General features: G+C 39.9%; 1 protein-coding gene across 25 annotated transcripts in view; it reads right to left on the bottom strand.

Moving 5' to 3' along the window:
• NRXN3 (neurexin 3) overlaps nt 1-25675 on the bottom strand; it is a 942294-nt gene that overhangs the window by 520105 nt on the left and 396514 nt on the right. For 21 of the 25 annotated variants that reach the window (XM_074149382.1, XM_074149385.1, XM_074149386.1 and 18 more), the window contains one exon: nt 17587-17706. In XM_074149382.1, the coding sequence (XP_074005483.1) occupies nt 17587-17706 (120 nt within the window). Of the gene's footprint in view, nt 1-17586; nt 17707-24952; nt 24980-25675 lie in introns of all 25 variants that reach the window. The other 4 variants (XM_074149392.1, XM_074149393.1, XM_074149396.1 and 1 more) reach the window with 1 other exon arrangement.

The raw sequence follows: 25675 nt of genomic DNA, 5'->3' as shown, positions 1-25675 counted from the left end.
TCTTCTCTCTATGTTCATATGATATTCATCTCTGTCCAATGTTCATCCACAAAATAACCTTTTATCTTCAGTGAAGTCCAAATGCATGGGTACTATAGAGCCAAAGGGTTTATTTGCTGTATCAAGGCTTAACCCTGAGTGGTTTACTCACTTCTAGAGATATCTAGAACTAACCTTCATGACAGCAAGTCATTTCACTACCAAGTCCTTCCTCAAAGAAAGAATAACTTCTTTTGTGAATTGAGGCAAAGGTAGCAGGAGGGGAGACAATCCTAGAATATATCTGCCTTCTGATTGACTACATACTCATGCTGTGTAATTACTAGACAAGCAGCAGCAGAAGGGATAAGGAAATAATCCGCATCTTCTACCTATCTTCATCACTAGGAAGCGAGAGACCATTAGAAACAGAGCAGATACATAGTTTTTCTTTTTTTTTTTTTTTTTTCCTCTGGGAGGAGTTGGGGTTTAGGTTTGCTTTTTTTTTTTTGTTTGTTGGTTGGTTGATTTGGTTTTTGTTTGTTTGTTGGCTTTTTTTTGTTGTTTTTAAAATGTTGGATTCTTTGAGGGGTTGTTTTAGAATTGCCTTATTCATTACTACTGTCAATTACCATTAAATTTCCTCCATTTAAATAGTGAAAATCCTTCTTTCTCATCCAGAGATGCTCCCAGAAGATTGATAAATACTTCAGCTATAACACAGAAGAATTGCTCCTTTACCTCTTTTTTTATATATACATTCATGCCTCCAGTCACTTTCCCTGCTGAATATTCTCAGCTTTTAAGGTCCCTCAGCATCCTTGCCCAGCTGATAGAAATGTTTTTTTGTTCTTCATAGGAGGTAACTTACAAACTCCATTCATGCAATCAGGAACAAATCCTATGATGTCAGAGAAAAGCTGAAATAGGGTCCTCTGAAACTGGTAACATGTATGGCAGGAGATTAAAAACAAATTTTTTTTTCAGCTGTGCTTAGTCATGATCAAATTTAGCCTCTTCATAGCACTGGAGCAAGCTGACACCATCGAGCGCTCCATTTAGTTGGCAAAGTAGGAGGATGTTCCCATGCACTCTGAACTTAACCAGTCTTAAACAATTTAGCACCATCTTTACCAGGCTTTTCTCTACCACTGATGAGTAAATATGCAAGTAAAACATATTTAGGTTCATTTCTTCTGAAGCAGAAAGGCAGACAAGAGTGGCAAAAGAGTCCTCTACTTGTACTCTAAACAGTGAAGCGAACGCTCAGATGGTGATCCTCCACAGCTGCCTACTGGAGAAGAAAAAGGCCGGTTGAACTGCCACCAACTCTCATAGCTAAGCGGCAAATTGGGGAAAAAATATGGAAGAAAACCCATACAGTGAGCTAAAGTGACAGGCAGAGATATAAAATTTGATTTGACTGATCTCTTTGCAAATCTGAGGGGGGTGTATAACACCAACATTATGCACAGCAGAATAAGAAACCTAATTCAGGAGTATGAAATTGCTTTTTGAAAGAGTTTCAAAAAAAAAAGCTTATAAATTAGGCTTTGAGAAGCTCCCATCCCACAACTGTTTTCAAATTCTTTTCCAAATACTTAACCCTTTTTTTACTATAATATTCTTCATTTTATCTTCTTTTTCTTAAAGCCTTTCTTAAAGCTCATTGGTGAGTGTGTCTTTAGATGAACTGACCAACACTGAGAATGATGTTCTAAGAACCAGTGATGAACTTGCACAGTATGCCCATCTAACTTTAAACACGCATTTTCAAGTTCTTGAGCTGCGTCTATGAAAACACTTACACGGCAGCATGCAGAAGACTCAAAAGGACCTAAGACTATACCTATTTATGATATAAACCAGTGTAGTTCAGTTGAGCTCACAGACCGATAAAGCAAAGACAGTAACACATGAATTGCAAGAGCCCAGGACAAGGCCTCCACAGCACCCCATGATTATTTACAAGCAAAAATCTTAGAATTTGCTCCCTACAAATTGCAGGGGACAGGGCTCTATAACTTCCATGCAGAAAGGAAGCAGTTAAACGAATGCCAACACTAACATCACATTAAAAGAGAAAATTTAGTTTTCCTCAGGGTCCAGCAGAACTCCGCTATGAAAGATTTCCTGGATAAAAGAGAGCAGACAGCTTTACTGCCCAGGCCAGAAGGATCAAGGCATAGGAGGATTGTGGGCCTTGCTATGCCCTACTTCTTAAGGCAAATAGTTATTTGCCCTAAGAAGGTTTCTCCTTTTCTTTGGTGTGTGAAATGGAAGATCATTCTCAGGTGGATTCCTCAGAGTTATTCAGAAGTGTCTTTGGAGATTACTGCAGCTGGTCATTGTGCTTGCTGGAGTCTGTATTGTGCTGGTGAGCGACTGAAATCACAGGATTTCTGGTACCAAGGACCTTCCTACTGCAGTTAGGAAGAGACACTTCCACTATCAGGTTTACAAGTTTTACAGGTTTCTAAGAACATCTGAGCTTAACACCTTTGTTTTCTGAGAGGACCAGCACTAACAAAATATCAACCAAGTCAAAGCCTGCAAAGGGCAAATGCTAGAGATCATGAACAGTGGCTCAGCCAAAATCTCTTTATTGGAAATGCAGCAGGAAAAACTACAGTTTTCAGCATTCACTGAGCAGCATTTATTTACCTGGGCAGCATACAAAGTTTATTCAGTTTTTGACCTCTCTGCTGTGACTACAAGCCCTGATTAGTGCCAAAATTGTTCTGATGTTGAAGCTTTTCCTCAAGGACTTTTCAAGATCTCCTTCCAATTCCCCAAAACATCCCCCAACATAAGCTACCTACTTGCCATAGAAGTGTAATGGCCTTTATTTTCTTAGAGCCTGAGTTAGATCTGAACCAGAGGCAGATATGTAACTAACACCATACTAGCTAGTCCCTGCCAGCTTCCAACTGCCTTTTGAAGAGGAAGCTCCCCTTAACATGAAAGAGTCTCACTAACCTGCTGTAGTTAGCAGCTCCCAGATTGAAAAGATATATAAAACACCAGCAGCAAATGCTAAAGGGAACCTAGAGCCCTTAAAAATCAGAACAAAAAACCCAAACAAGCAAGCAAACAAGGAGCAAGGAAAACTTTGCTCAGTGCTTAATAGTATAAAAACTCAATCTCTGGAGAATTCAATTCCTTCTGCTCTGATGTGTCCTCCTGCTGTTTAACTGCAAGCTCTGTCGACTCACAGCTGCTGCTCTGTGCAGGCCCTGGGCTGCCTTCAGAAGGAAGCACATGGAAAAGACAAAGAACCCTTTCCCTCACTCAAAATAGCACACCCTGAGTCAGAGAGAAGACAACACCAGAGAAGAAAGTCAGAAGTCTGCATTATACCACTGTTGACTGTAAGCCAGGGCAGAAGCTGTACTTAGCTGATGCTGCTCTCGTAAGATCGAAAGTCCCTATGCAGAACGGGCCACGCTTTGTGCTCTACCTCACCCATGCCCCTGCTTTCACATCCAAAATGCCCCCAAGTTCCTGACACATTGTGATCCAGTCTGGTCTTCAAAGGTCAGTAAAACCTATATGTAGTAAATATGAGTCATGTATTTGGAACAGCAAGAAGAGTGCAGTTATTTGCTAACACGCATATTTTTGAAGAGGGTAAAGGAAATGTCACCTTGTATGTAGAAAACACCCTCATAGTTTATCCATAAAGTCTTGTTCACGCTCTTCAACTCCCTGTAACATTGAAGCTGTAACTACTACACCAAGACAAGAAAACCCCAGATAAGCTTCTGGGGAGGACTTACAAAGAAAAACCAACCAGTTCAGCCTAGCTTTTATTCTTTGCTAAATTTTCATAGTAGCACTCAGATACTGACCGAGAAGTGACAAGAATCACCACCTCTGCACTTAAAAATCTCTCTGGTGTATATCTGATCACACTCAAAAGTGTTTCTGAAGTTGTATCTGGGTATTAAAATTTGAGTGAGAAATAAGAGAAGAGATTTGAGCATTGGAACAATTACTAGCAAATTCCAAAACTTGCTAGAGGTATCCAGATAAGAAGTTTCTCTCCCTGGAGAAGATGCATGACATGGCATTTACATGCCACAGCTCATGGGGATTAATGGTTGTTGGCAGAAGCTGCATCTCATGTCCAGAATGCGACCTAAGCGAGTAAGAAAAAAATCCTTATATGAGGGTGTCATCAATTTTAGTTAGGTCCTAAAGTTCCCAAGCTGAGTGAAATGTAACAGTTATGAAAATTATAAGATGTGCATTAGTCATCCTGCTGAAAGGTATTTGAAATGGAAAAACATTACTGAGTTGCCCTGTACTTGTAGCTGTTCCACATTAATTAGGACCAGTTATAATGAGTTAAAAAGTGGTGAGAGAAGTTGGTCTCAGCCTCATTTAGGCATGTAAGGATTCCGTACCTCTTCTCTGCTTATCACCTCCACACCACTTATGGGGATTTGAGACTAGAAATTATAAATCAGGAATCCACTCTCAGTCAGCAGAAAACGGTAAAGCACAAGGTTCAAGCTCTTGGAAAATGCTAAGAACATAAGCGGTAGGATGAGCAAGGTCAGACCATTCTCCATGGAAGCATGAGAAAATGTGAAGCAGAGCTGTGAAGACACTGAACGTGTATCTACAATGCAGGAAGGTATGTGTGGTAATCAGGAAGCTAAAATGGCAGGCTCCAGGGACACACGGTGGGTGAAGAAGCCTTTCACCCCAGGCACCTGTTTCTGTAAAGAAAGAAGCTGTTCTGCAGAACAAATGGAAGTTTTCTACCCACAGTTACAAAAATAACTACTGAGTCACTTCTATCACTTTCCACAGTGACATTAAACTCATTTTAGCAACCCAAGGCGGGCTAATACCCTGGCCCGCTTGTGAAAAGTTACTTTTCTTCATATTCCCCAAGAGCCTCTTTTCCACCTTGCGGCAGAAGCCCAGTGGACTTTAGCCTTTTCAAACACTAGCTTCCAATGCTGCCTCCTTGCAAGGACAGTATTCTCATATCATTATTTCTCTAGTCCAAATCTAATTGAAAACAGGACAAATAAGATACACAAGAGCTCCCAAAACCTCAGCCTCCATATAAATAGGAAAGCCTATGGTAGGAGAAGGAGAAGAGCAGAACTGCTAATTACTTTAAGTGATGTGATCAGATAATTTAAGTTTGCAGGGCTGAAGCCTGGAATTCATAAATAAATGTGGAACTAGACAGACCCCTGCAACATGCAAACTCCTTCATGACTTAGCAGGATCTCAACAGATACAGTCTCAGCTCCACTGTTTGCTATTTAGTATGGCTGCTCTGAACCTATGGCATCTTGAAGTAGCCTTCAGAGGGTTTCCTAAGTCCTCTTAAGTCATGGCAAAGCTACAGGACTCCATAAACATCAAGACAGACGTAAACTGCAGAGGACTATACAAAGCCTTAGGTGATTTTGGAAAACCTCTTTTTGAGATTAATTTGGAGAGGAGGAAAAGGAAACTGAAGAGAGAGAGATTCTTTCTAACTTCATTTCAGGTTTTCGTTTTCCAAATACCCACTGAAGACCTGGGAAAAGCCAAGCAAAGGATGTCTGGGCTCTGTGGGAACACAGCACCATCTCGTGGAGTGAAGGGAAGAAGCATAAGAAACAAGGAATAAGTATTTCAGCTCTTCAGACATCTGCAGCTTGGCTTTTTGACAGCCTGCTCTTCTAGCAGGTTAACAAATCTCTCTATCGAATTTGTGCTTTATAAAAAAAAAGTTCACTGCAGATCTATAAAGAACAAATGAACAACAAACAACTCCCTATTTTTAGCTCTCAAACTCATCACCATTAACATAAACACTGGGGGCCTCTTCATAAATAGAGACGTGTGGGCAGACAACCATCTGTACTGAATGCTATTTGCCAGCAGGCCTAGCGCAGCTGTGAGCACCCTTTTTTTTTGCAAATCTGAATCTCCTGTGCTTAAGGTGGGCAAAGAAAACAAGTCTCCAAGTACTAAACTTGCCAAGATTAGACCTATTCAGTATTGGAAAAGAAAAAAAAAAATCATCTTTCCATTTAGGAGGAGGAGTTGGGGGAACCTCAGAAAGGCAGTTATTCCACCCTTTCCATTATTTGCTCCTAAACATGGAGGTATGCTTCCAGGGCATCTGAGAGAAAAACTTAAGTTACCCAGCTGGTTCACATCTTACTGGTCATAAATAAGAATTTCCTGGCACGAATGAAAGTATGAAAACCTGGTTAGTTTCTACTTCATTGACTAAACTCAGTTAGAAATTCATCTCTGCAACAGAAAGCATTTAGGTGTCCTGGCTTCTAAAAGAGGTGGGCACATGGAGGGGTCTCTGTGCAGGAGGATGTAGTTGATCTTACTTTCTGCTCCATTCCAAGTATTGTGCTGTGCTTAGCTCCACTTCAGCGTATGCTTCCAAGTTCATTCTTATTTCATCCTGGTCTCCAGGATAAAATTTATTTAAAACAGAAAGCATTATGATATACTGTCTATGTAGTTTGAAGAACTCCCATAATGAGTTTAGTACAGGTCTCTCAAGTGTGATATTTGGGTTAAGTATGTTCTCTAGTGTGCCTAAATTAAGTTTAAATGACTTGATCTATCAATCTTCCATGCACACGAGCCATCAGTAGCGATTCCACAGCCAAGTGGGGATCTCTGTGAGGATGCTTCTCTTGAGACAAAGCACAAATTTGTGTCTAAAGTGTCCATCAGAAGTATCTCTATTTCAGCAGGAGGGGGTAAAGGATTTAAGCCTCCAGCCTTTTCCAGTTGGGACAAATGCAGAATAAATTCACCACTAGTAACAAAGTATAAAAAATAGAGAAGACAGGCTGATTTTTAATTTTTTCCTGCCAGTACAAACACTTAACTTGTGATTTGTGTTTAAACAATGGGAAGCAAAGACAATTCTACCTGACCTCAATTCTCAGCATTGAAGCGACTATAACAAGATGAATTGTCAGGATATTCTCCATGCTGCCACACTAACTGCTGCAGCATCATGTGGAGCAATCCAGGCTAATTCTAAACTTAAGCATGCAGGATTAACATGGTGTCCTACCTGGTCTAACATACCAGGCAAAACATGCAACTTGGCAATAATTCAGACAGGTATTTCGGGTATCTCCATATGGCAACTCATCTACCGCAGATCTATATATACATACTGCACATCTGACTACTGTTATGAGATCAACATCACACTCCATCGGGTAACTGCATGTTTTCTGGAGTCAAACATTCTGCCCATTGGCCTTGAGATCGATATTGGTATCTCTCACACACACACTCCCAGAAAATCTGGAGTAGATTTTCTCTTGCCCTGTATCAGGTAGCTGTGATAGGAGTGCCTCCAACCACTTGCCAGCAGTCAGATTCACAGTCACTGCTTCCAAGAACTTCTGCTCATTCACACAGAGCAAGTGCTGAAAACCAGGTCTGCTCAGTTCATTCTGCACTGGTGGCACAACCAACCCAGTGTTACAACAGCAAAGCAGAGAAATGAGTCTTTGCTGATGTCAGCTATCTTCTATAACATGCAGTGGGCTTGGATTCATAATTTAAACCCTGGTGCACAGGCCCTTCTCATGGTAGACTGCATTTCCAAGTGAAAAACACCTGACTGCTGAAGTCTCCAGCAGTAAAATGAAATACCAATATTAGCTCTCTCTTCAGCATTTTGTGGTCTTCAATTATGAGAATATCTGTGACAGATGAACTATTAAAGACACAGATGCTTCTAAGGGACCTACAAACTGTATGATGGATGGTTTGTGATATTGCTATCTATCTTCATGATTTGCCTGAGATCAGCAGGGCAGAAACGTAACAGACAGAAGGTCATTTAGTGCAATCTGAAAAAGAAAAAAAAAAAAAAAAAAAAAGAAGTATGACAGATAGTTATGGGAAGCCAGCAAACCTGACACCAGCTTTGCTGTGGCCAAGCGCTGCAATTAGGTTTCAGACCAGAGACAAGAGGAAGGCTAGAGCTCCAACCACACTTCCTTCAAAATCAACATGTCAGAGTCTCTCTGGAAGAAAAAATTGCTTATTTTTGGCAGGTGTATTATTAAAGCCAGAGTCTAGTCAAGACACTCTGGTCTAGAGGTCAGTTATATTACCTGAGAAAGTTACTCAATGGACATGAGCACAACTACCCTCAGCTTGAGGATAGAGGCATTTGAACAAAAAGTACACTACAAAGATCAGTGTATTCTCCTTTCCTAGGGAAGGAGTAATTTTCTACTCTTTTTCCCCAACCCATTCAAGATCATCCTCTCAAGAGCTCCCCTGGCAATAGAAACATCTTGAAAGGCATCTCCCAGGCCAGGGAGGCCACCACAAGCCCACACTTATCACCAACACAGAGGGCTGGGTAGATCCTCAGGGAGAGGCCAACTAAATGATAAAACCCTGGACAGAGTAGGATGAACTAACTTAGGTCAACATTTTGAAACTAAGATTAGTCATCATCTTTCTCAGATTTTTAAACTCTCTCTGCTAATTTTCAAGACAAAGTCATCATTCTGATGCAGCCAATGAATCCTGAACTTTGTTTTGAAAATGATAAAATCAACCACATCCTGCTTTTTTATTCCTACTTCATTTTTTTTCTGTTCGGAACTATTCTAAGATTTTCATTGAAATATGCATAGTTTTGCTTGCTCTAAATGTGCATTTTTCACTGATTAAACTACCACCCAAGAAAAATTTTCACCAGTTCTGCATGTACCTAAGAGTTTGAAATGAACATTCACAGATTTGGAACCTTTTCTTCTGTGGACACCCATTAGCTAACTGGGGTTTCAGTTAACACTTATCTCCCAATAGAAATCATGCCATTTGATTATTCTTGGGTTTTTTACTGAAAAGCCTATTTCCTTCCACAATCAGAGAAATTCCTTTGTGGCTCAAAATGTCTGACAGCAAAAGGCACCTAAAGTCCCAGACTCAACTCTCAGTGTTTGCACAGGCCTCGGATGTCAGTAGGCAGTGAAACACCTCCACAAAGATAATCAAATCCACCAAAAAATGCTCCCCCTCGCAAAGCTTGTTTCACAGGTACCCAAGCAGCCAGTTTCAATTTGCCCCTTGGGGATCATTAAACTGTAATTAAGGTTTTGCATCTAATCCCCAATGTTCCACAGCTGAGATTATTATAGCAGCTCCAGGGTAACAAGATTGCAACGTAATAAAGATACGTCCCTATATACAGCTAAACTCCACTGGAGATCAATAGCTAGGCTTCTTCCAATAACAGGCAATAATTAGTACATTAGGCAGCTCGGATAGTGAACAAGAATCACCTTCAGGACCTCTGACTCTTCCTGCCTTTGTTTCTCTGTTAATAATTTCCATCGCAAAAACCAGGATAAACATACAAGATATTTCTCTCTCTCCTTACTTGCCCCAGCCTCCTCCCTTATGTAGCCCCAGACTCAAAGGCTCAAAAGCCAGCAAGAAGGGAAAAAAAAGCACTGCCTGCACCCCTCTGCATCTTGGCATTCTCTCAGCTACCTGTGACCTGTAAATATTTAATGACCTACATTCATCCACACTAATGACTGTAATCTTAAAAGTAGCTTTCAGTCTAAGGTATAAAAAAATACATGTAAGTCTTTAATACATTTAGGCACATTTGATATGTGGACTCAGAGAATTCCACGCCAGACTGTGATCTGCCAATACTGGCATAAATCTCAAGTTACCTCATTCAAATAAAAGGAATTATTTTGTATTTATAAGTGTTACTGCAAACAAAGCCTAGATCATAAAATACAAAGACCAACTTCAATCTCCATCTATCTATTCTCACCCATTAATGCAGACTCCTCTTTGCAAACTGTTTTCTACGTAGGCAGCCTGGGAAATAAACAGTAATCACCTTGAGGACCCCACAGGAATAAGAAGGCAATGTGCTACAACAGACAACTCCATGCTGTCTGGGAAAGCACTATGTGAACCTATCCCATCTCATTAACACCATTATGCTCCACTTATCATACATCAGACTTAGAGCAATGGATTAAAAGCACACATCTAAATCAGTTGGGTGGTCCAAAGATGGGAGAGCACACAAAACCCGGTTGGGGCAAAAAAAAAAAATAGATTAAAGATTATTGCAAGCCAGAGCTTCCATGCAGGACGTTAGGCCCAACACGGGACTCACATTTTCATAATCCATAGTGCCAGTCATGGCAGATTCATGGGTGAATGGAGGCAAAGCCACCTGTGCCTTCACCTGCATTGCTGACTGGGGTATCCCATTGCAAATCAACAGCAACAGCTACAAGATTAACAGGCTTTTTCAAAGGTTTTTCCCTTCTCTGCAAAAGTACAGGTACCATCTGCATACCATGTGGCACCCAAAATACCTTGTGCTGATGAAACCATAGCTGGTCTGAGATTCATCTACAGAATTTGGCCAATACAATTGAGGATAGAAGTTTCATAGCATTATGTGAAAAAAAATCCACTTAAAATAATGGTTTTCAAGCTCGGGGTAACTTTAGCCTACAAAATTCAACACTATTTGCATTTGCCATCAGCTTCCAAATTCAGTACCGTACCATTTTCTATGAAGAAGCTGACGCAAAAAGAAAAGACTCTTTAAAGAGTGAAATTGATGGCTGAAGCTTATTTCAGAGTTTTCCTGAGTTTTTACATCTACCACTTCTTAAAGCAAATATGAACATGTGCAGGATATTACAAGGAAAAAGCTACATTTAAAATTAATCAAATCCTTGTTACACTTGACAATTTAGAACGCTTAATTTATTAACTTACATTGAGTGGAAAGATGTGCTTAGAGATCAGCAGCAGCAAATGGAGCTCGGGGTAACAGAACTCCTGTTTTGCTGTACGACAGTTCTGTTACTGCTGTCAACTTACATTAATGTCTTATCAGAGATCACACCCTGGGTGTGCCATTACTGCAGGAACAGCTTCAGAGGCCAGCTCTTCCGTGGGGCGAAATATGCAGGACACAAGAGCACTCACTCAGCTACTTGTAACGTGAAATGTGATAATTATTGCCATGACCACCAGAAAGTATCACATAAAAAAAATACTGTCAAAGAGAGCAGAGATCACAAGGAACAAAATTATGGCAAGACCCTTCTGTGACATGTTTATGAAAATGGCATAGCTCCTGAGCAGTGTCAGGAAGAGAATTAAGTAACTGCTTGAACTGCTCAAAGGTTGATAACAGAAGCTGTAATCACTGCCACCTGTAAAAAGTCTCTCTCCTTCCATCCTATTGAAGTCTGTAGCACGGCTGGACCATAGCTTATGTGCTGACAGCAGCCAGGTGTGCACAGATATCAGTGACTGATTGCAGCTCTCATCCTAAATGCTCCTTCTGCCAAGCTGTTGAAGCAATCGTAATTAAATTACTCACTAGAGACCTAGCTGCATTTTGGGCATCACAAAAGGATAAAGTTGGCTAGCTTTCACAACCGAAAAAAAGGAAACACTTTTCTGTCAGGGCACCTTGAGAAGTTGAAAGGTATAGAAGCAGCAATTCCAAAAAGCACCTGTCATTCAAATTCCCCCTTTCTCACCCAAAACATAGATACCCAAATTCCTCAACCTGATGTCAACAACACTACCCATCCAAGATGAATCCCAAAGGGGACCAAGGCAGGCAAGCTCTTGATCTGCAGCCCGACCTGATGTTTTACAGCTGTTACTCAAGGGAGGGAAAATGCCCCTCAGTACACAGAAAAGCAACAAGCATTCTTAAACCACTTAAGTGCTAAAGCAATTATGTAGCGGGTTATTACTCAGCATCAGAAAAGTGCATGGTGCTTGAATAAGAAGTAGCACTAGATCCTTGCCCTAAAGATGTTACAGTTCTTGGAGTTACAGCACAAATGAAAATAAACAGCAGTAAGACGGGTGAAAGCAGAGTTCACAACCCAAATCACAATGGTACAATTTACATCATATCCTGAAGTACGCAGTTGCATTACCCTCCCCTTTTATCCCAATTCTCAAAGGATAAGGTCGTTCAGAGACAGAAGACACCAAAGACTTAGGGTAGGAACTGAAAATGAGCCATCAGCCAGAAAACACTAGTTATAGTAGAGGATACATAAAAGAGCACTCAGTAAGCGAGGGCGAAGCGTGAGGAGGGAAGTAAGAAGTAGGCAGGGTGCCTGACCTGCTGTAATGAAGTATGATTCACTCAAGATAAATCAGAGGTGACTCTTGCTTCAGTGTAGGGTGGATGTCTCTGTAGTATCAAAGGCAAATCCCTAAGCGTGCTGATATTTAAACAGCTGACTGGTTTAGCCATGCATGACTAATGAAGTCTACGCAGATTTATTTTCTACACACTAGCAACCTCTTGCTCTCTGACTCAGTAAGTGATAAGCTGGGCACATTAGAAATGAATGGGTGATAATTAAACATGAACAATGAAGAGGGTTTCTGCAAGTAAATCAAGCCAAGCATGCTGGCATTGACATTAAGGGAGGTCATGAAGTCTGGACAAAAATTGGCCCAGATGGTGAAAAACACAAAATACTGAGAAAGAGGGAATAGGGTCCATCTTGCAACTGGGGGTCTGAATCCTGCCATGGAGATAGCTGTACCTGTTCAGCGACGCAGACAAAACAAGTGTGGCGTGCAAATGGCTCATAAGCACATCAGAATAAAGCCTTCACCATAAAGTAACGGTTACCACTTTAGCCATTTGCCCTGCTAGTAGTCTCTTCTCATGACTCTTCTGCCATGCTATTTAAGCAGGGGTGAGGGAAGCTGGTTCCAACACTGCCATTTTGCAACCTAGTCTACAGACTATGCTCCAGAAGCATCAATCTTCTTAGAAACTCATTCACGTACTTATGTAGAGTGGGGAAAAAAAGAAGGGCATTAGGGAAGAGGGATGGGTCTGCTCTGACATCCCTGGCACCTCACCAGGAACACACATAGAATCATAGAATCATTCAGGTTGGAAAAGACCCTTGGATTCACCGAGTCCAACCATCTTCCCTACTCAACAAGGTTTTTCCCTACACCATATCCCCCAACACCACATCTAAACGACTCTTAAACTCATCCAAGGATGGTGACTGAACCATCTCCCTGGGGAGCCTGTTCCAGGGTCTGATCACTCTTACTGTGAAGAACTTCTTCCTAATGTCTAGTCTAAACCTACCCTGTTGCAACTGTGTTGCACATGTGGCAGAGGCCAGCTTCAGCCTTCCTTATTCAATCCAAAATGCTCTGTGCTTTACTCTAAAGTATTGGTCTTCGACTTGTTCTGTTAATTTTGATATCCTCCCTTTTAAGTTAAGGAAAAAAAAAAAAAGATTTTGGCTAGTGAGTAAGCCTCACTCACTATGATTAAAGAACTGAAGTTATCAAAAGCTCTTCCTATGACAGTGCTAAATTAATGAACAAAAGAGCAAAGTCACCATGACTCCCTTTCCCTCTAATCCTTCCCTCCTCCAAATGTGATTCACAGAAAGACAGCAGAAGCATATAGGTTATGCATCACATGGAAAGGGATCTTGGAAGAAAAATACAACTTACTGTGCAAAAAGAACAACAGCCCTGTATATTACCTCTCCTTCCGACAAAAAAAAAAAAAAAAAAAAAAAACAACAAGCACCATTTATCTTAACAATCACACAGGAAGGTTAGAGAATCCTCTGCTTATCAGCAGGCTCTTTGAAAACCATGCAGACTGGAAGCATGTGAAGATACACACACAAGAGGACAGACAAACATGGGCTGTCTTTTCTTTTTACCTATCAAACGGAAAACTGTTTTTTAAACCATGTGGATATTACAACCCAGAGTTTATAAATAAAATAATAAATAACCCCCTTAAAAAGCTAATCAATAGTCAGCAGATGGACTTAACAACTGTTTCAAAAGAAAAAAAAAAAAAGCTGTTTGAAAAAATGCTTTATACTCTGCTTGCACTAGTCACTGCTGCAGGTTATTGATCTTTTACAGACAAACAGCCTCCATTAATACATACTTGTGTTAGCCTGGCAATTTATCCTGGAAAGCTTGACCCTCGTGTTACTCATCTGCATGAGGCACTGAGTAACAAGCAGTGTTTTCTATGATCTATTTTGGCATACATATACCATTCCCATTACCTAGATTGCCGAAGCCTATTTTTTTTATGCATTCTCTCTGTGCAGAAAAAAAGAATGTCATAGTTTGAGCAGATAGACAAGAACATGAATAAATTAAAGAATCTGTAAAGCTCTTCATAGTACAACAGTTTAAATACATGCCGCATCTCAGGTAACTTGGAGTCTCTAACTACCATGTTTTCATCTCATATCATGGTGAAGAACAGTAACAGGATGGAGTTGAGTCCAGATGCAAGATGCTTCACTAACATTGTCTGGTACCTTATCTGCTCAAAGTTACACATTTGAACAGTCTAAGTAACAGTTTGGCATGCCAAAGCTGTTTCTTAATTATCAAATAGAGTATATTAATGCTGATTCCCTGCATCATAGAGTAACAAATTCTGAAAATACGTTAAAAGCCTAGATTTATTGAATGTAATGCCAGACTGATGAAAATATCTCTAAAGTCTGAAGAATGAGGGACCATTTCAAAAAATGAAGAACAGATCTTAAATGGCAAGGAGAATGGAACCAGTATATCCCAAATAGTACCATTGCTTCTATTTCTACCATTCTTGATAGGTGTCAATGCTGGCTAGTACGCAAGGTAGACCTGTGCATCCACTTTTGTACAACAGACCTTCTCAAATAAATTTGAGGGCAGGGAGTGTCCGTGGTTTTTGTTGGTTTTTTTTCTTATTATTGGTACAAGAAATGATACAACTGAAAATGCAGCATATTAAAACTGAATTTATGACCCTAGAGTTTCTATTAATTTCTTATTCTGAGGAATCTTGATTCCTCCTGTGTAAAAAAACATCAAAATGAGAGCTATACAAGAACAGCTAAAAATTAAGGTTGTATCATCACTTCTAGGAATTTTAAACCTTGTCATGTTAAACAACACTAGTGAAAGAACAAACATAGCTATAGATGTATAATGTGCATCCCTGAAACCAGTGCTTCTCCTTCACCTTTTCAGAATCAGCAATTCCAAGCCAGTTGTATCTGAATTGGGAAGCTCAATGGCCCAATCCATTTTTTCCAGACAAAATTGAAAAGCAAAAACATACTGGCACACCAAATTTTCTTGCTTATTAGTAAGATTGAATGACTTCACAAAGTTTACACTAGCAAATAATAAATCATACATACCAATAGTTAATTGGGAATGATATAAAGAGACCATAAGAATACCTGAAGTGAACATGCCATTTATCTGTCTCAGAGACACTGAAATATATTGCATCAAATACATGGAAATGCCAATTTTCCAGTATGGACGCTTGAGTTGATATAGCAGAAATGGAAAGACAAAACATATTCAGTAAGTCCTCCTTTTGCCATTGTTTCCATTGTGTAAACCTAGACCTATTCTATTGACTTCAATATTCCATATTTACATCAGTGAGAGACCACAATTTGCTCATAAAGTAGAAATAGCCATCTACAAAATTAATAGAATTAGACTCCTGTGGAAAAAAAAAAAGTTCTACTAAAGAGCCTGATGCATTTCTAAATAATAGCAAGGCTTCAGGTTACACAGAAGTTATCTCCCCCTGCCATTACTTGCACTACACTCCAGTATAAAGAACATTTAATTCAATTAACACACAAGTGCCTATACTTCCATTAGACTCGGGTATAATGGCAACCATATCTAACAGATAGGAACAGGAAGGAAGCCTTCTCCCTCTCCACAACCCACAACACTTCATAAATTCATCAGGCAACCAGGAGTAGAACTATTCATTGTTCTGATCATGGAAGAGACTTAAAAAAAAAAAAGACAAACAAACAAACAACCCCCCCAAAAAAACCCACGAAAAGGTGTTATACATACTTTTTGAAGATCCTGGTTGAAGTCTCATCATGTTCCAGGAGAAGTCCACATGACTTACCTTTTCAGACCATTCTGAAACCCACACCCCTGGCATTTCTAAATCACCAGCCAAGCCTGACACTGGGAGGCTGGCTCCTACATTGCCCACATCATCCCCACGCACATCAAACCCCCATCTCTGCTCTGCATGGTGTCCAGCTGCCAGCTCTAAAAAGCAGCAAGGAATCCCCAATTACAGACACAGGAATCTGGCTTCCTGACACTTCAGAGCCTGCTCTAAGTCATTAGCAATAGCATAACAAGGGCACTGCGACACTCTAGAGCTGTGAAGCCCAGCACATCAGAAAAAAACCAACGGTATCAATAATTTCTTCAGAGATTTCCTGGACATGTACCTAAATACAGCCCAATAGGATTCAAAGTAGCTTTTCTTTTACACAACAGGTTTATAATGTGCTATGCTTAGCAAGTCTAAACAAGTACTGCAAGAACGGAAAACTGGGTGTCCAACTGACAAAAGCAAACCAAAACACAAAAAATCAGAGCCAATTTGTGGCTCCAATATGAAATGTTCCTTCTGGACCCAAAGGAGTCATTTTGGATTCCAAAACAACCCAAAATTAGATGTGGCATAACAGCCTATAAATCTGCATCTGTAGTACCCTTCTTATAAAGCCACTGTCAAAATACAAATGTTGATAGGCCTTTCTAATATCTGTTTGGGAGAACTCGGAGAAAGGGGAGACCAACACAGATAACACCACAGTTTATGAATGACACAAAAAATCAAGCTTTCTGGCCTTCAGCAGAAACAGACTGTCACCACATGTTAAACAGCTTGTCATATGCACCATCATTTCAGCCACATCTCAAACTTCTAGAGCAGGGTTGCAGGTATGACAGAGCTGTAGCACCAATATTGCATGGACCTTGCTGGTACTACTAATAAAGTCTACCTCAAATACCCTTAATGAAAAACAGCAGCTTGTGAGATGCAGGTGGTCAGAGTGGACTGGATGAGCCTTTTCTGGTCTTATTTTATCAGAGATTTTAATAGTAATTGGCCAAGAAGAAAATTCAATCTTTTGAGATCAAGCAAATCAATATGCCATGAAGCATAAAACTGTTGCTCTACGTTTAACTGACCACCTGGTTTTAACTGACCATCCTAGCAAACAGTACCCAATTTTTCATCTTAGCATACAGCTAGTAATTCAGTAGAAGACAATCTAGAACACTGATCAGCAGTTTTACATGGATTCCATGTCTTTGTCACCAAGGTTTAAATGAAATGTACAAAGCATAATTTAGTACACAAAATGTAGCCATCTTCTACCTATGTAAATATTACTCACAATATATTCAAGTAATTTCTGGTTCATCCAAACCAAGAATTCAGTTAACATCAACTGCCACCATTGGTCTGGTTGAGTTAGCTTTTAAAAAGAAGAAAAAAACACCCCAACACATACCAAATTGCATATTTTCATTTTAAAGAGGTAAAAAAAAATAACCTGCTGTATGCTTTTGAAACTTTCCAGGAAACAAAGTTTGGCTTTGGAGTTGTATTTCAATTGAAAGTAAAACTAATTATGTGTTGTCTGTGTTCCTATCCATCAGAACACACAGCTCACCAATCCAATGGAAATGCCTACTTACGGTCATTACACTGGCTCCCAGAATATGAAGTCATGGAGCAATCACAGGTGAAGCCTTCCCATTGCTGATTACAGATGCCCTGATTCGCACAAGAATCTTCCTGGCAGGTAGTACTCGGTCCTGGAGAAGGGTGACAAGAAAAGGGTGAAACAAAGCTGAGAGAATAATTTTAATCAGGCCCACAAAAGCTCCAATTTATCATTACCATTACTATCAGGATCCTCATGCAGAAGAGAAAAAGCACTAACCAAACATTTTTCCATTCTTAGACATGCAAGAAACTCAGGTAAAAAGAGCACAAAGACAACTGTACACTCCACGACAAAACAGCAAACTAACACAGAGCAACGAGGAAGAGTGAGCAGCAACATATTCCCTCTTAGGCAGGCCAAACTCGTATGTTCAGTGCTTGCTCAAAGAAATTTACTGTAAAATATGGTGTGATGCAAGGATAACAAATACTGCCAGTTTGTTGTGCTTCCCTGGAAGTTCGATCCCCTTGTAGAAACGAAGGCTAAGAAATGAGCCCATGAACTTCATGCTTCATCCTACCCAAAGAACATTGATATGTGGATTCAAACTGAAGTTTTCAAACCTCACTTGGCTACAACTCTGCTTTAGACGTTAAGAAAAAAACAAAAACCAAAACCAAAAAAACAAAGAAGCCCCAAAGACTTTGACTAGTGCCATTACATAGGTTCCTCTGGAAACATGTCAATAAAGTCCTCAGAACGACACTTCTCTGTTCTGGACTGGCTTCCACAGCCTTTGGGGGAAGCAGAGAAGGAAGCAGCCACTACTAACAGACCAGCCTTTCATCATTCTGTGATTTGTAGCTAACAGTTGCTACCCTACTAAGATAAACCTTGCAAAGACACAACCCAAGTAAAAAGCAAAAAAGTGATCTTCAGATCAGAGGGACTTTGAATGACAGCTCGTATGTCATCCACAAGGAGGTAGCTGGATTCTGAATCACCTGAGAGCAGACGTGAACCTGCAAGCCATAGATTATAAGAACGTGAGTTTAGAAGCTACTTCCTGGGAAAGTATTTTATCTTCAGCACTTTAGACAAAGGTATGCTGCTCCTATTGTGTGGTACTTCAAATAAAATGTACAACTGTAGTTGGCGTACCTACTACTCTATATCCTGCACTTGATGGAAGAAAAGAAGCAGCAAAAGAAAAAGAGTAGATAATAGAGGACCAACTGGCTAGGCTGTCTGAGATCATTTTATTAACCACTTCCAGGTTCAGATAGTAGCATAAGGATAAAGCAACAACTATTTTACCCAACCCACAATCTCCCATCACAGTCTTTGTTTGCAACAGCAATTCCATGAGGCTCATCCTACTCTTCATCCTTATCTCACCATTCCATCAGCACCACCATCTGTACTTTATAGAAAAGATAAGACACACCAAAGTGGAGGCAGCATTTTCAAATGTTTTAACCCAAAATGAAACCCCTCAACCTCCATCTGCCACCACCCACAGCGATTTCACCGAATCCCATAGTTATACAGCATTGATATTCAGATTGTGCATCTGGGCACTTCCACCTTGATGAGCCTTTGTAGAACCCGCATCTAACTGTCATGCCATGGTCTTCACAACAATTCAAAGACCGAGCCAGGGTCAGACCCTTATAGCTTTGGTGCAGAGTTCCTGCTCTTCCCACCAGATCATCTTTCCCTACTTCAAGAACAGAATGGGTGAATGTCAGTAGCTTTTTAGCTATCTGTGTTTCCTTACATCTCTCTCACAATGAGAAGGAACACGTGACTATCAGTATGTAGAGAGTTTAACTGAACATTAACTAAAATCTGAGTTTCTTCCACAATCTGCTATACTGTTAAAAAAAGCCAAAACCCCAAAACGTCTAGGTAGAAGCATAAGTGTGGGTAACAAAAGCAGACAACAAAATCCCTGAAAGAAAATTCACTGATTGAAAAGAGGCGGCAGCAGCAGCCACAGCACGAGAACTGTTTGTTACCAGACTGACAGAAAGTTAAGCAGTATTTTTCAATGCTTTTCTCCTCCCCTCCGCCTCTTCTTCCCACCCACCTGACTCATTCACAGCTGTATGAATCCCAGTGGTCCCACTGGCACAGTGTGAAGTTAACAGATCACTTCTAGGATTACAACAGTGCTGACAGGCTTTACAGAGTGGGCTGGTAGGCACATCTATGTACACACTTTCCTCCTGCTTTTACACTTAGAAAAGACATGGCTATAACTATATAGATACACAGGCATCAGGCTGAGGTCTGACACTTGCTTTAGACTTACTCTCGCCCAGCAAAAGAAGGGATGACACTTAGCAATCTGAAATAGAATATTAGTTGTTATTTTGCCTGAAATTGAGTTATTCCTTATCTTTGGATAAGGAGCTGATGCCTCTCCTGTACTTCACTATCCCATTATCTAACCTCTAACCCTAAATATGAATGCCTATACTCCTAGAGGCAAGTCATATATATTTAAAAAATCAAACCAGAAAGCAATTGTGACTCTATGCACATCTGCTACAGCATCAACTGTAAACACCATTACACAGAAGCAAAGCAGAACAGCATTCTCAATGACAATGTTTTTCCTCTCTTTCTACACCTCTGAGAACACTTTAATCAATAACTGGACTTCACAATGGGCATCATCTAATGGGAATATCCTTTATCTAGGTGCCACAAGAGAAAGGACCAGTACTCTACTCAAGGAATAAGACTGCATGAGGTCTAGTACCTGTAGCTTGAGATGTTCATAGTGAGAGAGTCCAGAGAGCCAAAGGACTTGAATTCATGACCGCTATTGTGGTTTCTGAATTGTATTTTACAGAAACCAGTTGTGAAGATGGAAACAGTACTTTCAAAGCAGCCAAAGAAAAAAAAAAAAAGAAGAAAAAAAAATCCACACACTGATGAGGAATTTTGAACGCCTGACAACACCACAAGGAAGCTCGAAGCCTGATATGCCGTCAGTTGTGACGGCACAGCATAGATGCTGGGTATTACACTTCGTCTCACTCCTTAGTACTATGGGCCATTTGCACGGTAAAAGGATTTTTGTCTCAGAGTTCATCTACTCCTGCTCTTACAGTCCTTGCCTGATGTCATAATCCTCCATCTGTGGCAACAGTTTTGTTGAGAACAACTAACAGGGATGTCACAGGGGATTAGGATTTTGGATTAGGGAGCAAAGCGACAGAAGCACAGGAAGGCTTATAAAACAGGAAGATTGTGTTACCACGCACATGCCCTTTAGTGCTAACAAACAAGAAAAGAGAAGACAACAAACAATTTACATGTACAACAGTACAATTGGTTCTAAAATACCAATGCCATCAGGGTTTAGGTCTATTTTTGATCTCATTCTCACCTACAGCAGTTGAAGTATTTAAAAGCAAAGTTTCAGAAACAGTCTATATATAATCTGAGATATATTTGAGATACATCTGAGATAATCACCCTATACTTTTAATTAATAAAATATGCACGCTGACTTGAATTTCCTTCTTAAATTTCAAACACACTGACAACACTTGCTAGTTCTGTTGAGTACATCTTTGTTCAAAGGCCTTGTTTTTGTTGTGTGTTTGTAGCTGGACTTGGCACATTGTCTTCTTTATGCCACATGCACATTGGAGTGAGCGGGTGGAGGATATAGAATAAAAGTGAAGTCCCCAGTGCAGAAAAGCATCCCCGCTAACAGAAGCATGACTTGCTCTGTCTCCTCCTGTCCAAACTCTACCAACAGAGGCGTCTCCTTTGGAATATGAGATGGCAAAGCAGAATTCTTCAATGTCCATTTGATCTTTATTTCTGCATCTCTAGTTTTTACTGGAACAGCTCAGTATCTGAGGACCTGCAGGATCTTGCTGGGTCTCCCTCCCTGGGAAGGAGTCCAGTATTACACTTTTTCTCCAAGCTACCTAGCTAGATGTATGGTTTGCTTATTAGTTTTACCACTAAGTATTTAAAGAAAATTAACTCTAAACAGTACAGTAACCAGATCTCTTATCTATATTCTGCTTGGAAAAATTACTTTGTCTCCCTCTTTCCTGCAATTTCAGGTGTATGGTAGGTTTCTCTTTGCCCTGAAACTAAAAAATTTGAATTCTACTGCTGCGCATTGCTAGAACTGCCATGTTTCATCCCACAGGTGGGCACGTTTCTCTGGCAAGAGAAGTTATTCCTGCTGTGTCATTTGAAAACTCTTTACAGAAGAAAGAACTTCAGGAATAAAAGACAGTATTGTGTTTATCATTCTTCCAAGTTACATAGGGAATCAGTTTCTTTATGCAACAGCTGCAGGATTATAACACAGTTACGTTATAAGTCATGCTTTGATCATGACTACCAATAAGCATTAAGCTAAGCACACCATTCTTGGTCTTGCATATAACAGCTTCCTTCACACATCAAAAATTCACTCCTATTGAATCTACCATTTGCCTTAACATTATTTTCTCAGTAAGATGAAGATTTGCAACAAGCAAGGTTCAATTGCACCATGGGTCCATTTTCACTCTCCATCTCCCTAAATGCTCCCATCTTTTTTCCTTGTACCTTCAAAGAGGTTAGGAGAGAGAGGAAAGTAACACACACAAGACATCTTTACTGTCTTTGCTGAATAAAGTGCTTCTTTTGTCCTATAGTCGCTAAATTGCAGATGTCATCAAGCAATGAAATATCTTTACCGCTACCAGTCAGATGTTATGATAGGCAATTTGTACGTATGATAAATCTACCATCTACTTCTGTCAGCACTCCTCTTTCGTAACCAGTGATAGTCTGCTTTTTTAAATGCAATGTGTAGGCCCGGTACAGTTCAGAGGCATCAGATCTTGGAAATCATATGCACTAGGCAGAATATAAACCTGTTCCAGGACTCACTCTTACTGCAGGTTAAGGGGGAAAGGAAGCTAAGTTTTCCAATTTTAGAATAATTTGGAAAAAAGTATTTTTTCTGAGTAAAAAGTGAGCAAAATTGAGACTAAATCTCATGGAACCATCACTTCACCGGGTAGACCATACCTCATATGCTGTAACTATCAAATACCAATGGTGGTGTGCTGACACATACTTTGCACAAATGTAAAAAACTGAAGTTTAGTCAAGGTTCAGTGCACTATTCAGAAAGTTAGATCCTGTATTTTGAGTCAAAGGGGGTAAAAAGTAGGAATATCATAGACTAACATCAACTTCACAAACTAGAACCAAAAAACCTAAAGGAATATTCAAGGACTGCAAGGCCAGCTCTTCAAGCTCTCTCAGTTCCAGATTTCATTAAGAACTCATCATCCCTTTCACCACCCAAATAAGGTTAGAAATCTGGCAGGTTCCATATTTAAAGTTACCCATTGTCAGAAATAACTCCAAAGCCAGCATTCTGCAGTCCTCCTAAAATACAGCTGTTTATTCTAGTGCCTCAACAGACCCCGAAACTCTTCATTCACCTGACATCAGTTATGAAGCTGAGGGCTTTGATTCAAAATATGTGGCCAGTCTAAAAATTTCAGGGACTGGAACTAGTTAAAATAACAAATATGCAAGTCTCCCACAGAAAGCACATTTACCTCAAGGTGACAAGAGAAGGGAATCAGCAGCAATGGCAATCCACAGAGGATGGACCTACAAGGTGGTGAAGGTTTTTTCCCCGTCCATGACGCCTGGCATATACCTATCTTCTTCCCTTATTGTCACCCTGTCACTCTCCAACTCTAAGCAACCTAAAAGTTCTTGAGCAAAATATTCATACACATGCCGGTGAGGGAAAAACAACAGAAAAAAAAAACCCAAAACAACCCCAACAATAGAACTGCATAAAAGGGAGTATGCCTGGACCTGAGATGCAACAAGGGATACGGAGATGCAAATGAAGTAGAGAAAGTAAACAGTATTCAGACATTCAGACACAGAAACTAAAAGCAGAAAGGAAAACCTGAAAAGGCTATATGTGTACAAGAAAAATACAGTCAATTGGAAAAACACCCTTCCCCACTGCAAATCACAGCAGTACAAAAGTACCAGGCCTCATGGCCTATTCTGAAATAGTCAAACCTATTTAGCAAAGGTTGGTTTCCTGAAAAGCCAATAATCCACATTATGTACTCAAGACAAATATTTCCCCTTGGGCTTCAATATGATCAGGTGTCTCCACCTGAAGGGCAAATACTCCTATAAGGTTAAGACTTGTGTAACAATATGAGCTTGGGCTGGAATAATCTTCACAGCTGTAACAAGCCTTTACATTCTGAGAACTCTCGAAAAATCAAAATAACAAACAAATCTGTTTGTTCTGGGACCTCTTATTCATGCTGCATCCTCTTCAATGGACATAAAAAAAATTCAGCGGGAACTCCTGGGCATGTATTCTGAATTCTGATGGACACACAAGTAACTAGAGAGAAAAACAGAGGCTGTGGCCAGAGAGACACGATACTTGCCAATGCCTAACCCATGTCCCAAATTCCCTGCCACAGTTTTAATGGAGGACACAGAACACCTTAATCCTAAAGCTATTTACACCCCAGTGTACTTCCAGGATGCTTTTTCTCCTCACATTGGTCCTGGCCCACATATCTTTCCTATTCTTTCATATCTCATCCTTTATCATGGCAACCTCAAACATCATTGATTGATACCTTTCTACTTAGCAGGCAAGAGTAATAAAAAATGCTAGTAAAAATTTTATGCGAAGATCAACATAATGAAAGAGCCCTATCTGCTTTGAAAAAAATCATAGACGATCCAGTAAAATGTTCCAAAAAAAGACATATGAGAGGTACAAAAGCATCAGGTGTGACCACTCATATGTTTGATCAATTATGGCTTGTAAAAGGTCATCTAACTACTAAGGGAATTTTTAGTTAATAGTTTGTGGGCTTTTTTGGTTGGTTGGTTTTTGGTTGGTTTGGTTTTTTTAAATTGAAATTCCAGAAAGTTATTTCTGTAGGGTTTTTTTTCCAAAGTCTAAGTTAAAAAACTAGCTTTTACTTTCTGGTCTCAGTCCTTAAGATCAGAGCTGAAGAATGCAAGTCAGTTTATTGTTTTGTAAAGCTCTGAGGGCCTTCTACGTCTTTATACACAGCAGCTATTTGCCTGAACAATCATTAGGCATTTCAGGAAATCAACCTGTGCTCTTATGGATATTCAGAGATTGATACAGTCAAACCCCCCAGGTCAACAAAAACACCTCCATTGTTTGCCACGTCCTTTTTCAACCCAGATATCCCCTCCAGAGGGGCTGGGGTTTGTCATTCTGTTCCTGTCTTAGAGGTGTGACTGCATCCAGTAAAAAGCACCAAATGTTACATAAAAGCATCTTTCAGTTCAAACCAGTTATGGGGAAGAAGAACCTTCTCTACCTTGCAGGTCAGCTTTGGTCAACTCAACTTTGTTAGCAAAAAATAAAAAAAAAATAAAACAAAACAAAAAAGAAGCAAAAACAATAAACAACAGGTTAGTATACAGGCAGATAAATCACGGTCACATCACACTTTAGATAAATAAAAGCAATTGGTATAACCATCACAGCCAACGCACATAATCAATACATGCAGGAATGATAATGTAAGCAACAAAGACACAGAGGGACATGGCCACCTTAACCCAACCAAGCAACAGATAACAAAACCACATACAAGAGAGAGGAAATGCATTTCATTCACACGCATGAGATCACAGAATTTACAGAGAGTAGAAAGAAAAGCAAAAAAAAAATTTAAAAAATCACATTCTTAACACCCATCTCTCAGCATTTACTGATAATTTAAGAGAGATTTTGTCTCATTTGAGAAATACTTAGAATCCATTTAAGTAAAAAATCTATTTGACTTTCAGTACATTAGTCAAGAGTATTTTTCTTTTGTTTCTACATTCAGGCTCTGGATCTGAACTTAAATCTTCTGTCTCTCATAAAAACACAGATTACCCTGGCTGTTTGTCCAAAGTGGATTTATTGCCAGGAAACCAGAGGGGACAGATAAGTCTAGAAGATGACAACCTCTGTTTATCCCAAGAACTGAACTTGACACTGGATGTAAAGTGACAGTAAAACCTTGCTCCCTCATAAGCTGTTGACTGTTCAT

This window comes from Numenius arquata, chromosome 6, assembly GCF_964106895.1.
Source record: "Numenius arquata chromosome 6, bNumArq3.hap1.1, whole genome shotgun sequence".
NCBI lineage: Eukaryota > Metazoa > Chordata > Aves > Charadriiformes > Scolopacidae > Numenius > Numenius arquata.
This window is presented reverse-complemented; position numbering and strand designations above follow the sequence as displayed.